Consider the following 21,408-nt stretch of genomic DNA (forward strand, 5'->3'; position numbering starts at 1 on the left):
AAGTTAGAGCAGTTTTCACACCACAGAAAATTGTGAAGGTGGCTTCCTACCTACCAAGACTCATGAGAAAACCGTTTTCTGTCGTGCTCAGCTGACTAAATGTGGTCTTATGCAGTGTCAATATTCCTAAGGACTGCCATTTTCTACCAGTGTAAGAGATTTCTAGCATAACTAGAATGTAAATGTGTCCTGGCCCAAACATCAATTGCTTAGCTTTCATTTCAGATGTGAATGTTCAGACTATTTACTAAGTCACAGCTGCTTGGTTTATGGATTAGCCCCTTGATGAGCCTAAATCCATCTGAAGCATGAGAATCAATTCATTAACGTTTGAAAACAACAGTCGGTAACCATGAGCAAAAGAGCAGTTCACCTCTTCAAGGATCACAGATACTGTCTAATCAAGACCCAGGCCAGGTAGATACAGACTCCTGAGTTACTGTAGCCTTAGAATGCCCTGCTTGCCAGAGTGTATTTTATTTCTGTCATGTGGATTCCTAATAAAAACATTTTCCTGGCTTCTTTAAGTCTGCAAAGTGAAAGTAGGGGCTTCTACCAGTTCATGGTAACTCGCCTTAAGGGCTTGTTTTTCCTCCCACTTTTGGTCCTCATCTCCAAGGGTGGTGATGTAAGAGTGATGGAAAGTGGTTTCTACGAGCTCTTACTATCTGTCTGTGTTTCATGTTTCCTTGCAGCTGGATTTGATTACGGATCTTTTGGGCACACCATCGCTGGAAGCAATGAGGACAGCTTGTGAAGGCGCTAAGGCGCACATACTCAGGGGCCCTCATAAACAGGTAAATGAGAGGGCGGGGCTTGAAACTGGTAACCACCTGGGCAGGACTTCTCTTCCAACAGAATGCCTTGAGACTTTTTAAATAAAAACATTACTGACAGGTTTTATTTAGTTTTTATGTCATGGTCATAAATAAAATGTTAGATACTTGTCAAACCAAATAAAATATCATCATTCCCAGTGCTGTGGGAGAAAGTAAATACTTCTGTAGCACAGCTGCTAAGAAATGACTCCTGGCTTTTTGTCTCCTGGTTTTTGATGTGTCTAGGAAAAGTTACTGGGGATGGAGCTTTCACTTCAGTGCCATGTATATCAAAATGCCTTTTCTAAATACTGAGCCAACACTTGGTTTCTCAGAATATGAAGCTGTTTCTGTTGCATTCTTGCCACTAACACAGAATCAGATGTGAATGCTCATAGAAAAGAAGTATGAAGTGAGATAGCCAGATTTACACTGAACAGTATTGCTTGTAACCAGAGAAAGACAAGATGGCTTTTATCTCTACTTGTTGGTTTAGCAGCATTTTTTAGAAGCACTTTTCCTAATCTCTTTTGGACAGAACAGCTTAATGATGTGAAGAGTAAAACAAGGGAAATAGTTTTCCTAAAAACAACAAACTGAAACAGAAAAGAGAAAGATTGAACAGGAAGACTCAGCAACTGATTTTCTTGGGCTCTGTCTTGTTTTTTTTTTTAAATTAGGCATTTAGATGATCTGATTGATCTCAATGGCCAAATGACAGACCAAATTTGACACTGTTCTCAAATTACCAGCCAGACGTTTAGGTGAGGCCTTGTCTTCTTCCCCTTTTCTCTGTAATTCCAGTGTGACTCCAGAGCTTCCGTTTTCATACTGTATAGGTAAAGTGTGTTCTCTTCTAAAACCAGCCCAAACTAGAAAAATAGAGATGTACATGCTGATATTTTAAATAACCCCCTGCCAGTTACCTCCTTCTGTTGCATTTAGTTTATAAACTATGAAATAATTTGAGGCCCCAACTCTCTTAGAACAGCACACAGTAAGTCTTAACCTAGAGGAAGGTTCTGTATTAATGGAGAGAACTCAAAAGATCTGTTATGTTCTATTTTTTGGCCATTATCAGGAATATTAAAGTAATTTATCAATACTTCATTGTAAATGTGTCCTTGTAACTAGCAAAATAACTTTCCTCTTTTACTGATCTTAGGTCAGTAAATCTTTCCTGGCTAAAGGTAGCCAGTAATGAAATGTGATTAAGATCACATACCCTGGTGCCACCCTTCCATCTCTAGAGGAATTTTAACTATTGATAATGGTTGCCAGCTAATTAATCCTTTGTGTCAGAGCTGCTAAACTACAACCGAGAGAGCAAGGCTTCCTAAGGATTTCCTGCCTGCCTTCTAGAACAGCTCAAAAATGTAACATACTACACCAAAGGTAACTATGCTCTCCTTTGAATATTCTTGGCAGTGAGTCCTTTTCCTACTAGAAATTTTAAAAATCTATTAGTCATAAAAACCTAGAACTTTCAATTAAATAAAAAATAATAGTAAGTATCATATTATTAACTAAAACAAAGGAGGGAAGAAAGGAAAATTTAAAGTCCTATATTTATTTGACTAGTTAAAAATAGGTTAAGATGTTAAACAGAATTTTTTCCTATACATTTTTACATGAATCGGACTCTTAACAGTAATGCCTCTTTGAATTTATTTTGCTTATCGTTAAATTTAGTGATGGCCTTAAGAGAGCACCACAGTAAAAGTTAGGGGTAGACCTGGCTAGCCTTGCTATTGTAATATTTTGGTTTGAAGAGAAGACTGGTGGAGTGGAAACAAATTAGCCAACCATTTTTCCCTCAAAGTCTAGATATAGATACAGTTTGCACAAGACTTTAAAGTCTTATCTTTAGATGCTTTTAATCAATGCTAGATATTGTCTCCTGAGTCAGATGTTCATGGTCTTTGAACACTAAGCCAGGTAGATTTGTATAGAGTAAATTACATCTACCATATATAATTGAATGTAAATGAACTTAGCGTATTACTTGGTTCCAGTTTTCCCCCAGTATGGAAATTCAGGTTTTCATCTACATTTGCTAGTTGATCTTTATACAACACTTCTCTCTAGAAGTTAGCAGACCCTTGAAGCTCTTTACTTAAAGCCATGAGTCAGACTCTACTTTTCCCCTTCCCACTCTCTAAATTTGGTCCCAAGTCTAGTATATACACTATAGCTTGTGTAGTTCTGTACATCATGACTATTCTGCAAAGGGCATAGTTCTTAGCTCAGCACCCCACACCAGATATATACTCTGTTTATATTTCTTTGGTCTGTAGTGATGAAGAGTGCAGGCTGTGGTGGCAGTCTCAGGCTCACCACAGGGCACAGCATGTTGACGGTGTCCCAGGAGTTGTATGCTACAGTTTTCAGACAGACTGAATATGAAACCTGCCTCAACCGGTAACTCACTTTAGAATAGTATCTGACATTCTAAACACTTGATAAATATTAACAATTCAAGTTATCACCCTAAAATTTTTAGATATAGGGTGTGATGATTTTTTTTTTTACTAACAATATTATGATCAAGTGGAGTTTGTCCCAGGGATTCAAAGATGTTTCACCTACAGAAAATCTATTAATATGTTTTTACATTTTAAGTGAGAAAAATCACGATTATCTCAATTGATGCAGAAAGGGCATTAGGTAGGTTTGGTCCTTTTTATGCATTACCATGATGAAAGTTCTTTACAAAAAAACTTTAGATAAATTTATAGAAAAGTACATGAACAAGGCAGAATGAGCTGTATTAACACATTACTAATTACATGAGATAAAAATGGATGCACACAGAAAAAGCCTGTAACTTTTAGAAAGGACTCTGAATTCTCAATGAAGCTGCTTAGTCTATTGCCCTTGCAGGGCAAGTTATACCTTACGGTACTTATTCTAAATTACTTGATATAGGAGTTAGATGAACTATATTTAAACTCATGAGGAATACTTCTAAAATTTCAATAAAAGTTTTTGAGTTTGGACTATAAAAAAGAAAAACTAAGCTTTTTTCAAGTAGTTCCCACTTAAGTAGCTACTCAAAGTTAGATGGAAATAACCATTCTTTATCACTAACAATAATTTCTAACAATAATTAGAAGTTTGCTATACACTAGCCACTGTCCCAACCACTTCTTACGCATTAGTTCATTAAATCCTCATAGCACTATAATGTACCGTTTGTTCCTTTTTACAAACAGGAAATGAAGGATTACAGCACACTACCTGACAATACACCTTCACAGCAGATTTTTTTTTTATTAGTTTCATTTGTATATATGCAAGTAATATGCAAGTACATGTAAAATAAAAATTTTAACAGTTTGTCATCCATCACTACCCCATGCTATCCCTGTCACCTCTGGATTAATTTGAGAGTAACTTCCCAGACATGTTTTTCTAAGCATTTATTTATACATATTTGTCAAACAGAAATATGTACTATTATTTGTTGGGACTTCTTAAAAAATATAACCATACATATACAAAAGGAGAATCAAATTAGCTATTATATAGTTATTATATATATTATATATATTATTATTATATAGTCACAGATTACTGTCTCAAATTAATTTTCTTATGTGGTTGGTTAATATACTTCCATACACTCTATCAGTCAGGACTCTTCAGTGAAGTTCAATTAAAACTGGCTTAAGCAAAAAAGGGAACTTACTGGCTCATGGAACTTTTTATATGAAGTTGTTGGTCTACAGCTGACGCAGGCCTAGCTAGACTCAAGTAGTCAAGTGATGTTCTGAGCCAGGAATCTGACTTTCTCTGTTCTGTTTTCCTGTGTGTTCACAGGATTCATTTTCAGACAGGCTTTCTTTTCCCCTGTGTGTTTGTAAAAATGGAACCAGCAGTCCAGGCCTACATTCTACTAGCATATCAGTCCTTCAGGAAAGCGCTTTCTCAAACAGATCTAGAGAAAATATGTGGAAGGTCTCTGATTCAGTTATAAATATGTTTGGTTATGAGCAATAAAAAATCTTGCTTCCAATGGTTTAAAGAAATAGGGGTTCATTTTTTTTTTTCATATCAAGAAGGTCCAGAGGTAAGCAGCCTGAAGCTGGTACAGCAGCTCAATTGTGTCATCAAGGACCTAATTTTTTTTCTTTCTTTCTGCTCTGCCATATGTAGAATATTGATTTCATACCCCCTTGCTTATTTCCTCCTGGCTACAAAATAGCTATAGCTTGGAATCATATTCACATTCAAAGCAAGAAAACAGAGGAAAGAAAGAACACTAGTGGTGTCTGTCCCTTTTATCAGGAAAGGCTATTTTCCCAGAAGCCTGCCTAGCAAATTTCTGCTTATATGTCCTTGTCTAGAACTGTGTAATATGTAACCTTCCAGATGTAAGACAAGCTTAAAAAAAATGAGTGTTTTCTAACCTCTATGATAAAGGTGGGTATAGGAGAAGAGGATGGGGGGGTATGTGTTGGATTAGCCTTTCCATTGGCTCTCCCATGTTTAAGAACATGTGTCTTTCCCAGAGCCAGTCAAGGTGTTCAGGGGAATATTTCATTCGATTGGCCAGGCCTGGGTCAGGTGCCCATTCTTGGAGTTAGATTGCAATCAGGCTTGGCTTGATTTATGAGTAAAAAGGGAATGGTTCCCCAAAAGTCAAGGAATGCTGGGTAGACAAAAACACTGTTCGGTATTTTTTATTTGTTGTTTCTTTTCTACAACTCAGAATCTTGGATGAATGCAATCTTAGCTGCCATGGCCCAAGTATCTTTTAAAGTAGATACTTGTTGGGGCACCTAGGTGGCTCAGTTGGTAGAGCTGCTGACTCTTGATTTCAGCTCAGGGTCATGGGATTGAGCCCTATGTCAGGCTCTGTGCTCAACTCAGAGTCTGCTTGAGATTCTCTCTCACCCTCTCCCCTTGCTTGTTCTCTTTCTAAAATAAATAAAATCTTTAAAAGAAAAAAAAAAGTAGATACTTGTTGGGGCACTGACCTATTGGTAGGATTGAAAAGTCTATTATCAGCCCTTAGTCTTTTGTTCGTCTAAAGTTTAGATTTTCTTTTTTTCTCAGATTGTTCCTGACCAGTCATGACAGAAATAGATGTAATATGTTCACTAGAGTGAAAATAGTTCTATCTCCTGACAGGAACCATGTCTTACATTTAATAGATTATGTTAGAGTTCGTTCAGTTCAAACCAATTATTTTTCAGGTCGGGATTTCTTTTATATAACCCCGGAGTGCTCACTATACAGTGCACTGTGCATTGTGCATTCTTAATTAATGTTGCTGACTGATGATCACAGCTTCTTTGCCACTAGCTGAAAATTTACAGGACAGGACTTACAGAGCTGAGCCAGCCAAGCCAACTCTATTGTGGTGACGAGCACTCTGCGCTTGGCTTCTGATGACTGTGACATAATCAGTTAGGACCCCTCACCTTTCATGTGTCCAGAAGCTCATCCTTGCTTCATTTCACTAATAGTCATTAGTCATTAATGGAGTACTCTTTATAACCCTTCCTGTCCTCGTGATTAAACACTGGCACCCACTCACTCCTAAGTGGCTTATAAACTTGCAGAACAAACAGAAAATGGACTGGTGTGTCTTAAAGGGGAAAAAGTAATGTGTATGGGAATGCCTGGGTGTCTCAGCAGTTGAGCATCTGCCTTCGGCTCATGCATGATCCTGGGATCCCAGAATCGAGTCCCACCTAGGGCTCCCTACATGGAGCCTGCTTCTCCTGCCTGTGTCTCTGCCTCTCTGTGTGTGTGTGTGTGTGTGTGTGTGTGTCTCATGAATAAAGAAATAAAATCTTTAAAAAAAAAAAGTAATGTGTGTGAATGTTGGGGGAAATGACAAAAATTTTCTCCCAAATGAAATATTTAGGGCATATTTCTAAGCATTCTGGTTTTTTTTTTTATTATTCAAATTGATTCTGTTTTACTCCATGAAAAATATAAACTTCTTGTCTAGTTCTAATACCCTGTGCCCAACTGGTTTCAACCATAATGGCTGGTGAATTAAAGGGGAAGAAAATGGAAGAAAATACCAGCATCTCTAGTATTGCATCTTTCCTGTGGAGCCTGTGCTAGGAACTAAATTATTAGCTCCTTCTGGAGAGGTATTGGCATAACTGAACTGACTTCTTTTTCTCTGACCCCCTTCTTAACATGCATATAAACACAGAAAAGGAGAAAACACATAAGATAGCTGCTCCACGCTGTGGTGAAACTTGGCCTTAATTTTAATGTGTTTGTTAGGGTATAATTCTACAAAGAAATATGAGATGGGAGAGGGTATAAAATTTCAGGTTGCCTTAACATTCAGTCATTTGATTTTCACAAGCTCCTCATGTATCCAGTCATCCTCAAGTCTCAAAAAAATTTGCCTTCTAATTTGTTCTCTATTCTCCATCCTCTAAGACTGTTTGTTCATATGTTTTCCTTGCCCATCTGAGACCTGATATTCATCTTTGTTGCTCCAACACCTAGCCCAAACCCTGGCATTTGGTGGATGATAGATGATTAGCAATGCTTTGGATCAGTTGGCTGCTCTGTGCCAGTACAGTCTAATAAATGAGAAAGCTGAAGTTCTAGTGAATTACCTGAGTCTAATGTTGGCAAAGTTAGAATTGGAACCCACCTGTTCTAGTACTTATCCCAGTATTCCTGTCCCTAAGCTATAACACACCTCCACCAGAAAAATAGGATTAAAGGTTGAATTCACTTAGAAAATGGAAAGGAGGGGTGCCTGGCTCAGTCAATGGACCATGCAACTCTTGACCTAGGTTTGTGGGTTTGAGCCCCACGTTGATGTAGAGATTACTAAAAAATAAAATCTTAATTAAAAAAAAAAAGTCAAAGGGAAGAATTGCTTATGGTGAGATATTTTAGTCAGTAAGAATAGGCTGGAATTTGGCTGCCAACCTGCATAAGCCATTGAAAAAGACCAGCTATTTGCAGTCAAACTAAGAATCAGAATCTTTCAAAACTATAAATTACTTCATTTTACACAGTAAATAAATTCTTATAGAAAATATGTAAATTAAAAAAATATATGTAAATTAAGTTGTAAATTAAAACCTCTTGCCTTCACTCTCCACACGTCACTCCTTATTTTGACTAATATAGATCATTTCGAGGCTACCATAGACTTAAGTATTTTTAACAAGAAATACTTCTCTATCTGCAAACAAATATTTGAGTGCCAATTATAAATGGGTTCTGTGCACATAATGCTTTTTATCTGTCATAATCCTATCTAGTTTCATATAATTTTAGAACTAAAGTAAATTTCAAAGATCATTTAGTCCAACCACCTTGTTCTGTGCTAAAGGATATAAGGATTCCGACATGTTGATTTATCTAATTAGTGAATTAGAAGAATTAGAACCCTCATCTCATGGCATCTCTGTCCTTGATCCTGCAGAAAACTTCTGTGAGGTGAATAATTATCTCCTGATGACTTTGAGATGGCTTGCTGCTATTCTTACTGGATTTTATTATGTGGCTTTGTTGAAAGTAGGCAGACATGTAAGACATAGTTTACATGCTTCCTTTGCACAGTTTACATGCTTAACTTTGCATGTGGCTGTGGTTTTATATATTTTTGCCTCCCATGTCCAGGCATGTTTAGTTTCCCTTCTTGCCAGAGCATTTATGGTTTAAGGCTAACAGGAGCACCATATTTACAGGATTAGTTTTCATTTTTTGTAGGCTCCTTTGTGTGCTAACCTACAATAGGTAATCCTGCAATATAAAATATGCTATTGGAAGTCAGTGACAGTTGTTGCTTCTGAAGATTGGTTAATGAGGGGAATACTCATTCCTTTTGAGGTTAGACATATGTGCACGTGTTTTTTGAGCTGGGTACTTACCTTGTAATAAATTGGCTGTATTCCATATCTTCACAGAAACTCACATATTTTAATCCTTTATTTTTTTACAGCCATCTCTTCCTGTACTTTATACCCTGTCTAGCCAGGCTACACATGAAGCTGTTCATCTCCTTTGCAGGATGTTGGTCTTTGATCCAGTAAGTAGTATTTATTTTTATTTTTTTTTAATGAATTAAAAATACATGTGTTCTAAGAAAAACATCCTGGCTTTAAATAAATGAGCAATATAAAGAAGGACTTTTCAAAGATAAACTTCAGTCCCCAGTTTCATATGTATCATCGTGCTCACTTGCTCACTCATCGCACAGAAGTTTGATTTCTAACACATAGATATGTAGGTGAAGAGAGATGGGGAACTGTACCATCCTTATTTATCTCAGGATTTGAAAAAGGAGTTTGACACCAAGGTAAATCAGGAGAAAAGAATTTTAACATTCTTGGAAAAAAATCTGCCCATTATATTGTATAAGAAGCTGTTTTTACTCTTTTGGTGATTGAGATAGTAGCTTTATCAAATGCCATTTCTAGACTTGACTCTTCTGGGACAAAGTTCAGGTCTTCATTTATCTACTCATCCAAAGAGTATTTATTATTCATCTCTGTGCTGGTAGCTATTGCCAAAGAAGACTCAAAAATGACAACATTTAGAAAAGAACATCTTACTTGCCAAGAGTATAAGGAAGTCCTCAAGTACAAAACACAATAGGTACTTAAAGGGGGGGAAAAAACCCACAAAAGTACCATTTGTGATGTTTACATTGGTATGTTCATAATGAGAAAACAGCTACATCTCAAGGGACAGAGTGAATTTTTTGTTCATTTAGTGTTTACTTTTTGGCTTCCATTTGTTTATTTTGGTATGTGAGGTGCCTCATGATTTAGGAAACAAAGCAGAGTGGCACTTCTCGTTTCCACACTCCCTCTTTGTGGTCAAGTTCCTATCATTAAGGATAGTTTCCACCATATAACCTGTTCAGTGAGCTAGTGACTTAGGTCATTAGTTTGATTTTTTTGTTTTATTTGGCAAGTTTATCTACATAGCTAAACTATATATACAACAGGAGATGTTAATACATAATGACCTTTTACATATGTTTTATATATCTTTTGTGGTTAACAAAACTAGAACCACATGAACTTCAGTCTTCCAAGGTCATTTCTGTCTACTTCTAGAGGATGTTATAAAGGCCCTGAGGTTAAATTTTACTTTTATGTGTTAGAAATATGTTACACTCTTTATTCTGTTTAGATTAGGAACCAAGAACCATATGATTCACCTGTACCAGGTTTTACTTCCAATACTTAAAGCTGTAAAGTGTCCTATTTCTCTGAGATCACATGATTAGTAATGATCTTGACCTGACAGGAGCTCATAATCTTTACAACCCTAAGACTGGAATTTTGTAAGCCATATGGTGGATACCAAGCATGTTTTCCTGAGATGCCTTTTAGACATCAGTTCTATACATGAAATGTAGTCCTTTTTCCTAAAGAGTGGGGTTGTCACCCTAATTAAAATGAAACTTTTGGTATGCTTATAGTTATACATTAGATGAATCTCTAAGAAGGAGATAAGATTTATCTGGTAAAAAAGGATAGATTCTTATTGGACCTATGTAAATAACTACATGGTCATTTAAGAATTTTTTTAAAAGAATTTGTTAAGCCACCCTATGTAATATTTACCTATTTTTATCATTGTCTTATAGAACAAAGCCAATTGATATATATTATTTGTTTACAGAATCATTTTTAAATGGGCCTGATGCTTTATTATGACTGATATAAGGATTCTTTCCAATTCGGAGGGATTTTGAAATCTATTTCAGTTAGAAATAGATACTTTTTTTTTTTTTTTTAATTTATGATAGTCACAGAGAGAGAGAGAGAGAGGCAGAGACACAGGCAGAGGGAGAAGCAGGCTCCATGCACCAGGAGCCTGATGTGGGACTCGATCCCAGGTCTCCAGGATCGCGCCCTGGGCCAAAGGCAGGCGCCAAACCGCTGCGCCACCCAGGGATCCCCTAGATACCATTTTTAAAGAATGTTTCATTCTGACTTTAATCTATTAAATTGAGGGCTAGCAAGAAGAAAGAAATGAGGTTTTTAAAAAGTATCCATTAAAAATAGAACATTAACCATAATTAAATCGTTTATTTAGTCCAGTTAGTCTGAGATAATTATCTAAGTACTTTTTTTATCTTAGGTTAAACAGTCTACTGCCACGTGTCTGCTCCTGGACTGACACATTCCTGAAAATCCTGACTCAGTTACTTGGTGTAGTCTAGGTGATAGCTGTCTGTGGTGATAATATCAGCTATACCCATATGTTTATATCCTGAATTCGGTAGTCAGAAGTATCTGGTGTTAACAGTCCCCTACTGGGGTTCTTGTGATGTTTCTCATGGAAAACTTAATTCCTTAGCTTGAAGTAGAAGCCTTTAGGCAAATGTAAGGAGAAGGCAGAAACCACTAGAGGATAAGGTTAAAGGTCTCTGTCTCTTTATTACAATAATATCAACAGTATTGGAAAGGATGGGGTGTAGTAAATAATCAGTCTATAAAGATGTAATTAACTATTAACTCAAATAGTGAAGGCTTAAACAAACCTCCAGAGACATTAATTTATCTAAATGCAATAAACAGTTACAAGCAATATTTTTAAAAAATAATAATTATTATTCGGAATTTAGATAAAATTATTCACTTTTTTCTCTTGCCAGACACATAACTGTTACCTTGCATACCCATCTTCCTATCATCACATACTCTTCTACACTTTTTACAGAAATACATATTACATTGACCCAAAGAAATTTGCACAGCTTTTTTAACTCGTTTTTTTTTTTAAGATTTTATTTATTTATTTATGAGGGACACAGAGAGAGAGAGACACACAGACACAGGGAGAAGCAGGCTCCATGCAGGGAGCCCGACATGGGACTTGATCCTGGGTCTCCAGGATCACACCCTGGGCCAAAGGCGGCACTAAACCGCTGAGCCACCCGGGCTACCCCTTTTTTAACTCTTTATTGATGGCTCCTCTATAATGTATTAATGAAGAGCCTTTGTATATTAAAATTATATTGTTCACATATCCAAACATGGTTTATTAACTCAAATTAATTATTACTAAGGTCTTAATGTTAACTAAGAATCGGATTAAAATTTAAGTTGGCAAATTAAGTCCTTATGATTTGTAGCATTCTAAAAACTAATTTCTTTTTAGCACATTACCTATTATCATTCATCTAATGTAGTTGAACACATAATTTTGCAATTCTGTAATCTTATACAAAGGGATATTAGTTTATCTGGCCAGCAAAATCAGTAGAGAAAAAAAATCAAATTGAAGACGATAAGGCTTTTTGTGAGAAAACAAACCAAAAACTTCTAGAATGCTGTAGTGGCATTACTTGTACATGGCAGTAAGATCAGGAAGAAAACAGAGATATTTATAATTTTATGACTATTGGCTTGGACTGATTTGTTCAAAGAGTCACCTTGCATAGGAATATCACATGACCTCTTTATCTTACACAATTGTATACCAGATATTAAAAGTTTTAAGTTAAGAGAAATATTTTGCTTCTTACTCTATAACTTACTAACCAAGAATACCTTTTTAATTTACAGTTAAAGCTTTATTTAATCTTTGAGTTATAGCTTTTTTTTTTAAGGTTTTATTTATTTATTTATTTATTTACTTTCTTACTTACTTACTTATTTGAGAGAGAAAAAGAGAGCAGAGAGGAGCAGAGGAAAAAGGACAAGCAGGCTCCATGATGAGCGTAGAGCCTGAAGCAAGGCTTGATCCCACAACCCTGAGATCATAACCTGAGCCTAAATCAAGTCAGAAGCTTAACTGACTGAGCCACCCAGGCGCCCCTTTGATTTATAACTTTAGCATGAAAAAAATTTTCAGTAGCCCATTTAATAAATAAGGAGAATAATGTTTTAATAAATATTTAATAAATAAGGAGAATAATGTTTTAAAAATCTTTTCATTTCTTCATGTGTCTTTAATATATTGATATTGGTTCTAAAAGCCAGTTGGAATAGGAGTTTGCCACATTTACTTTTTAAGAGATCTCATAACATGATATATTAACTCCCCTCAGAAATACACAAAGTACATCAATGTGTTTGCTTAGAAATATTTTTTATTGGGATGCCTGGATGGCTTAGTGGTTGAGCATCTGCCTTTGGCTCGGGTCATGATCCCAGGGTCCTGGGGTCAAGTTCCACATCAGGGTCCCACAAGGAGCCTGCTTCTCCTCTGCCTGTCTTTCTGTATCTCAAATAAATAAATAAATAAATAAATAAATAAATAAATAAATAAATAAATATTTTTTAAAAAAAGAAATAGGGGGTCCCTGGGTGGCTGTGGTTTGGCGCCTGTCTTCGGCCCAGGGCATGATCCTGGAGACCTGGGATCGAGTCCCACGTCGGGCTCCCTGCATGGAGCCTGCTTCTCCTCTGTCTATGTCTCTGCCTCTCTCTCTGTGTGTATCTCATGAATAAATAAAATATTTTTAAAAATATATTTTTATTTGTAAAAAGGGAAGTTTTATCGACTCTTCTAAAAGAGCCAACTCTGATAACAAAATCTAGGGTAGAAACAAGCATCCACTTCTATTATAAATGTTGATAAGTTAAGGTATATATACAATAGGTAATTAAGAATATATATGATATGGGATGCCTGGGTAGCTTAGTCAGTTGACCATCTCACTCTTGGTTTCAGCTCATGAAAGGTCATGATCTCAGGGTCTTAGGATCGAGCCCCCGTCAGGCTCCCTGCTCAAGTAGAGAGTCTGCTTGTCTCCTGCTCTCTCTGCCCTTCTGCCCTTCCCCTCACTCACATGTGCACATTCTCTCTCTCTCTCTCTCTCTCTCTCTCTCTCAAATCAATCAATCATTTGGGGGGCAGTATAGGACATAATTAAGCACCACTAGATTCTTCCAAAGAACATTATTGAAAATCGAGTAATTTTGTGATCTCTTTCTCAATTTAGTAAGGCAGTCTTTCTTTTAAGTGTTCATACCCTTTACAAAATGACAGTCTCCTTTCTTTACCCTTGTCTCAGAAGTTCTAAAGAGACATTAATTTGTTTCGAGAAATGAAAGTTGATCATTGCATGGTAGGGATTTGATTTACTTTTTGTTCAAAGGTTTCCCTTAGTTAAGACACTTTAGAGGACCCCATGTTGGTGCACACAGAACATACAAACACAGAGCATCCTATCAGTAGTTGGGATAATACCAAAATCTTTTCAACCCTGTATTCTGAAATTTCAGGATATATCAGAATCCACAGACAAAAAAATTAACAGGGAATCCAGATTCCAGCTGCTCATGGCAACTGAGAGAGAGGCCCAATTTCTGACATCTGCCACCTGACAGAAATGACTTAATGGTCAGATGATAAAATTAAAACTCAGATTTAACCACTGCTGCCACCAAGTGTGTTCACGATTGACCATGCTCAATCAGAAACAGAAATAGACTTGGCCAGGAACCAGTTGTAGTGTGCAAAAGCCAAGGAACTCAGTCCCTCACATGAGACTGGCCAGAGGCACTGAGGCCTTCAAGGGACCCAGTCCCAGGAAAAGGGTACTGTCAGCCAGCTTGTTTCTTTTGGTTCTGATAATAGATCTTGATCCCAGTGGAACCTCCGGGAATAGCTGAACCCACTTAGAAAAAAAAGAAGAAACTTACTTGCTGAGAGTACCAGCAAGTCAGGCTTCAGAAGGGCTGGATCACCAGATATACCATATGAAAGGTAGTGAAAGACACAAAATCAAGGTTGTCAACTTTACATTCTTCTGTTTGTGGTAGATAAACAGCAACTGTCTTTTGTGATTATCATATCCTGAAAAGTTATGACTTGCCTTTTAACATCAGCATAAAAATCAGAGATATAAGTGTTTTTAGGGAAATCAGGTTCATGGAAAATATTTAACATTTTGTTATTTGGGGTGCCAGAACCAGTCAGGATGACCCAGTTAGTTTTGATTTGAGTACCAAATGGTTTTCTTTGTATTTGTGTTATGTGAAGTGCTTGATTATATTCAAAATGAGGTAGAGTGTTCATTTTTCTCTGGCTCTGTACTGAGTCCATCCTTAAATACTTTAAAATGTACCTACATGTCCACAGAGCTAAAAAAGAGGAATTTTTCTTAATGGAGAAATGAGTTTATGATTTATGTAAATCTGAAACTTCATTAAGTATTTTGATCTAAAGTGCTAGAAAACCACAGACCACTGGTATTCAGATGGTGCTAGCCACCACAACATGGCATTCAGACCTTATCTGCTGCCCAACCCTAGCACTTTCCCCATAGGCTTTTGCCCTAAGTTCATTTGGCATTCTAAGAGAATAAAAGTTTCAGGCAGCTTTGTAAAATTGCCACTGTGATCACATCTCTACCAAATGCTGAAACATATTTAGAAAATATAACTGTTATTTAAAATGTAAACTTATCCCCTTCGAAGCATTGCATATTTAAATGTCATGGTATTTGCCACTTTTGACCATGCATCTAACTATTTCAAGGTAGGAACTCTAGGATCTTAGCAGAGTGCTTTCTGGTGGTATATGGTGGTTGGTTGTCCTGAGTTATATACTCCCTGCTGCTATGTTACCTGCCTATACATTCACTCATTCCTCTTTATACAAGATGTATTATAAATTAAGGATAAGCTATGAAGAGCAGTTACTGTGTCTTATGAAAGATCCTGTGTGGACAGTCGTGTTTATCTGTAGTGTTGATGTCCTGGTCTCCAAATTTGATTTCAGTCCAAAAGAATATCCGCTAAGGATGCCTTAGCCCACCCCTACCTAGATGAAGGGCGACTACGATATCACACGTGTATGTGTAAATGTTGCTTTTCCACCTCTACTGGAAGAGTTTATACCAGTGACTTTGAGCCCATCACCAATCCCAAATTTGATGACACTTTTGAGAAGAACCTCAGTTCTGTTCGACAGGTTAAAGGTGAGTATCTTTTTTGGCCCTTGGCCAGGCAGAATGAATAATAACATTTTCCATTATGTGGCCATGAAAAGCTGAGTCTGGATGGTGACCAAAGTTCCTCCATACGTTTATTTTACAACCTTGTGTATAGCTGTTTGTCCAGGGCATATATGCCAAGAAAGCTATGTGTGTTATAAAAACACTGATTTAATATTACATTCAGTGGTGTAGGTCAGGCAGAGGAGCTTTCCAAACTGACTTACTTAGTAAGTGTGACTCAAAGTAGATAATATGTATTCACTCAGTGTGATTTCACTGAAACATATTGGACTGTCTTATATAACATGCAAATTTTAAAAAGAATAAACATCCAGTGAGGGAATCATTCTTTGATCACAAGAGAGGGGAATTTCTGATAGTCTACTCATAAAATTTCCTGACATGATCTCCTATTGGGGTAGGAATGGAGGTTAAGGACATCCAAAATTCTGAATGATTTTAGACATTTTAGAAGAGAGTAGTCCCCAAGATAAACAGCCTAGAATTGTGTACCTATACACGAGCTGTGGTTTTTTTAAGTGATTTTCAAAAGGGTAATAATTATCAACAATTTAGAAGATTCATTCATAATGCCAACCCTGTGGAATCATTCAAGTTTATAGACCATTTTACTCCTCCCTCAGATGGGGTTTCAAACCCATATAACACCACTTGGTCGGTGGGGTGAAATGGGGAGGTTGCCTCTGTTTAGCAGGCACTGTCATTTTGATTTCAGGAAAGTTCCACTGGATCCTGCCTGATACATGATCTGTACGTTTGATCTTAACTAAATCAGTGGGAAATGCTGTTCAGAATGCTGGCCAGTTAGCCAAGAATCCACTGCTCCCATGCCTGCAGATTGTCAAGAATTATATGATGTTTGTTTTCTCCACAGAGATTATTCACCAATTCATTTTGGAACAGCAGAAAGGAAACAGAGTGCCTCTCTGCATCAACCCGCAGTCTGCTGCTTTTAAGAGCTTTATTAGGTAACTATATGTATATAATTCTTACTTTCTCATTATTGAAAGGGTGCCATTGTGATTTGGTTGTTCAGCATATTTGTTTTTATTTAGATTAGATAATACAGATAAAAAGATAAATATAGATAAAACTTCTTTTACAAGTTTTGGTTTTAGTCAAAAGCAAATTAAAAATGTACGCATTCATTTTTACACTGATGCCAATTTAGTGGTTGATTTGGGGTGGTGCTTTGGCAGTTGTGTTCGCAGATGATCACCGTACAGCAGCATGGCAGCCACTGCCCTCGAGTTAAACATGGTCCTCTTGGTTCCTACTACCATCCCCACCACCTTAATAATAACTACAAGCAAGATTATTTTATAGGTATAGTGCTGGTGTGTCCTATCTAGAGTTTTCATAGCTGCTTTGGAACCCAACAAGCCTCATTTGCTTGTGTCTCTCTTTGTCCTTTCCTTCTCAATGTCTTTTTCCCTAATTCCTTGCATCAATTAAAGTCCAGTAAGGAGAAAGAAACCACACCCATAAATGTGAAGAGGGAAAAGGTTTTTTTTAAGATTTTATTTATTTATGCATGAGAGACATAGAGAGAGAGAGAAGCAGAGACACAGGCAGAAGGAGAAGCAGGCTCCATGCAGGTAGCCTGATGTGGGACTCGATCCTGGGTCTCCAGGATCATGCCCTGGGCTAAAGGCGGCACTAAACCACTGAGCCACCGGGGCTGCCCTGAAGAGGGAAAATTTAATAGAAGCATTAACTAGAAAAGATGGTTAACTTCTAAAAGGTATATAAGAAGATTCTGAAGGGTCCCAAAGTAACAAAGGCAGAAGGCAGGTACTCCCTTTAGACTGAGGAAGAGTGAACAAGGAAGAAATTAAAAATTTGGAGGAGACCCCTCCACTCAAGCCTAATAAAATTTGGACCACTTAGTAGAAGATATGGCTGCCACAAGAACACACACAGTTTGAGAGTGCTGAAGATGCTTTTCAAAAGGTGTGGGTGGAATTGGTCTATCAGAGAGGCCTGCTGGGTCCCAGAGAAACTTGCCAGAAAATTTGGGTAGAACAAAACTGGGCCTTCCACATTAAAAAATCCGACACCAGAACCAGGAAGGAAAGCTGCTTAGGAAGCCTTGGCCTTGCAGTATCCTTCCACCACAAGCCAAGTAGCAAAGGATAACTGTGAGTAAGTGGCTCCAGTATAACAAGGCAGGACAGAGAAGGGTGGATTTAGATATCTGAGAGGCCACACTCTTCCTTCTTTCTTCCCCACCTGCATTTCTGCCTCTCCCTTTTCTCTCTTCCCCTTGCTTCCCTTTTAATTGGCCTTAACATGGTGTTGAAATTGATTAAATTTATTGAATCCATTTTTCACGAATTTTTGTTTAGAACTTTTTAAATCAGGGTGACTTTCATTTCTTCCTTGTATTTTTCTGTGGAAAGAAAGAATTAGGTTGTATGTTTATTCCTCTGTGGTTTAAAATTACTTTATTATTTTCCCCTAAGAGTCAGTGACCCGGGCAATCATGTGTTTTAATACCTTTCAGGTGTAAGTTATTCATTATCCCAGGCCCCAGGGAAGCAAAGTGGTTACACACACACCCTCAAGTTTATAATCTAGTTAACAAAATTAGATACATGAAATAACTGAGAAAATTGATCTATGGATAACAAATGCTAAATGATTATCTATTACTACTGAGTTCGCACTTGATAAAAGAGTGCTTATAAGGGTCATTCACATAGGTTTCCACTTAAAGTCATTGTGTTTTGAGAGGCTACTTTTAAATGGATAATTCTGCATCCTGTAAGATTATTTTCCGGTTGATTGTAGACATTATTACTTCCTTTATATTACAAAGTAGGCACAGTGGAAGGCACTTTGCCTACATTATCTCATGTATTCATCACAATGTCCTATGAGGTGGATGGCAGGCATTATCCCTTTCCAAAAGAGGAAAGATGAGGGCATTTCCTCGATGTCCCACAAGTAAATGACACATCGTCCTCAAGCCCATCACTGTTGCCTTGCTTATAGATACAGATTCTTGAATGAACAATTTGGAACAAATACAGCTTTGGAGAAGTTAAATAAAATCCAGAAATGGACTTTATAATTTTTTTTAAAGGAAGAGAGGAAAACACACAGCATTGACTCTCCCTTTTGCCTTTTGTGGTGTCAATAGCTGGTTTCACCATATTTCCATTTTCTTCCAGTTCCACTGTTGCCCAGCCGTCTGAGATGCCCCCATCTCCTCTGGTGTGGGAGTGACGGTGGAAGATAATGTACTACTGAAGATGTAATGTAGCTTTCCACTGGAGTCTGGGATTTGCAATTCTGGAGGTTAATCATGCTTGTACTGTAATTTTACTAATGAAGTTTTAAATTAACAACCACTACTTGTATGATATGAATAATATTTAGAAATGTTACTAGACTTTTAATCTTGTAAAGTGGTTGTGCTTTTAGAAGAAAAATATTTTACCCAGAGTTGCACATGTTTTATGAATTTAGTGCAGCTGTTATGGCTCACCTCAGAACAAAAGAGAATTGAACCAAATTTGGGATTTGGGGGTTTTGTGTTTTTGTTTTGTTTTTCTTTTTTTAAAATGAAGTGAGATTGTTCACACACATATACACACACATAAAGGACAGTCATACATTTTGATATTTGAGCCATTCCTGAAAATTTGGGGTTTTCTAAAATGAAAGAATCTAGAAACCTTGCCTGCGACCAATCATGGAGCCACATGAGCTGATCGTGGCTGCACCTGGGGGGGTGGGGGGTGGGGCATGCCACCTAATGATCAAGCCCTATAATTAGCTTCTCATTAGAGCCGTGACGGTGATGTGTGCTGTCTAAAATCCAATGTTGTGGGTAGAGAGAATGAGTTTGTGACTAGGAGAGACGAAACTTCTGTTTTCCTTACCCAGTATAAATATATATATATATATTTAATCTATTTTTATTAGAAGTTTTTCTGCTCTTTCTTACATAAAGAAACCCCGAAGCATGCATCTTTCATGTGTGTAAATAATTCATTTCTGGGCTAATTTCAAAAGAATCCCAACATTGCTGTATAGAGAGAGAACTAGCTTGCACATTTTAGGTCTGTGAAATTTTGTGAGACTTTTCCTGCACTGGACAGTAAAAAAATAAATAAATAAAGACAAAAACAAATTTTTAAAAATTTTAAAGCCACAAAAAAGGCACATAGGGAATTATGTCAAATGTGTTTGTGTCCTTAGGCAAAGCTGTGGGAGTCTTGAAATGTCACAGTAGTAAATAACTTATTACTTTTTGACAAATTCTTTTTTCTGTTGGAACACTGAATTCTTCTGTGCATATGTATATATGAATACAAAATTGAAGGCCTCTACCTCCTGGAGTTATACAACTTGGCTTGTTTACCTCCACATGCTGATGATGACTATTTTTTTTTTTTTTAAGTTCAATGTGGAGACTTGAAACTTGAATGTCCCTTCCAACTTTTATATTAAAAATAAAAAGACAAGAAAATTGAAGATTGTTTTTCACCTGTACAAGGAATACTAATGGATCGTCTTAAAATTGGTCTAGGAAAAAACCTTGTTGTGTGTTATGGACAATTAACTGTTAAAGTTATTGTAAGTTATCTGTATTTAGCAGAGTATTTTCATCTTGAGTGATCTGAGCTGAATTTGAAGACTATTAATAAGTTATGTTTGGAAGTTTTAACTTCAATGAAGTAATTATTTGCTGTGAAAGAAACAAACATTGAATTACTAAACAAAGATGGTGCAATATCTTTGTTTTTTTTTTATGAGGCTCCTGAGAATCAACCCAACTGAAGCATTTCAATTCACTTGAATGAGAAACGTGTTTAGTATCAAAAGAGCCCAAGAAGACACTGGTGTGAAAGGTACAATCTCAGAGGTTGGTCAATTACCGTGGCACACTTACTGGTCACTTTGTACAATGTAGATTTGAAGTACAGTGGTGAAAACATTAAATGTGACATTCGAAAAAGATGTGTCATCTGTTTTCTTTCAATTCTTTTCCTTTGTTTTCTCTTGAGTATAGCTTTTATTCCTGATTTTGCAGTTTTAAGACATTTCCTATTCATATTTCTATTTTGATCTTTGAGGAAATTAGTTGTGGTTTTTAAAAATCTTCCCAGAATCTTTACATTGCCAAAAATATATCAAAAACTTATGTTTAAAGACATTATGAGTCAAATATATATAATTTGAAAGTCTTTTCAGACCTTAGAGTCTAATCCAGTGGTTTAAAAGCCTTTTTTTTTTCTTTTTGAGCAAAGAACTCTATTTTCATGTGAAACCAAATTTCAATATATTGGAGTCCAAAACATTAAATACATAAACTGGATGAAGCAGACTGCTGAGGACTTGACCGTACCCTTCCCTTCTTTTCTGCCTCCTTCCCCCGGCAGCCCAAAGGTAATTCCAGTGAAGGACAAAGTCCCGACTGGGTGGTAGTATAATTATGACCTGACACCAGACTACCTAACTTTGGAATACCTTCCCTGTGGTAGATAAGGCAACATGACTCTTGAGTTTGTAGATGGCATGTATTTCCCCTGTCTTTTCTTGATTTAGCAAAATAGATTTTTTTCCTGACATGGAGGGAACTGACTGTTCTAACTCGTATAAATTAATACACTTACACATATTAGTTTGTACATCCAATAAACTTTTGAA

General features: G+C 36.8%; 1 protein-coding gene across 1 annotated transcript in view; it reads left to right on the top strand.

The window, feature by feature from the left end:
- NLK (nemo like kinase) overlaps positions 1–20,716 on the top strand; it is a 157,573-nt gene extending 136,857 nt beyond the window's left edge. Inside the window, exons 7-11 of the mRNA XM_026016051.2 lie at positions 696–797; positions 8,758–8,844; positions 15,510–15,708; positions 16,622–16,715; positions 18,924–20,716. Of these exons, the coding sequence (XP_025871836.1) occupies positions 696–797; positions 8,758–8,844; positions 15,510–15,708; positions 16,622–16,715; positions 18,924–18,978 (537 nt within the window). The 3' untranslated portion in view covers positions 18,979–20,716. The remainder of the gene's footprint in view (positions 1–695; positions 798–8,757; positions 8,845–15,509; positions 15,709–16,621; positions 16,716–18,923) is intronic.
- Positions 20,717–21,408: the final 692 nt, after the last annotated feature.

The sequence above is a fragment of the Vulpes vulpes genome, chromosome 2, assembly GCF_048418805.1.
Source record: "Vulpes vulpes isolate BD-2025 chromosome 2, VulVul3, whole genome shotgun sequence".
NCBI classification, from domain to species: domain Eukaryota; kingdom Metazoa; phylum Chordata; class Mammalia; order Carnivora; family Canidae; genus Vulpes; species Vulpes vulpes.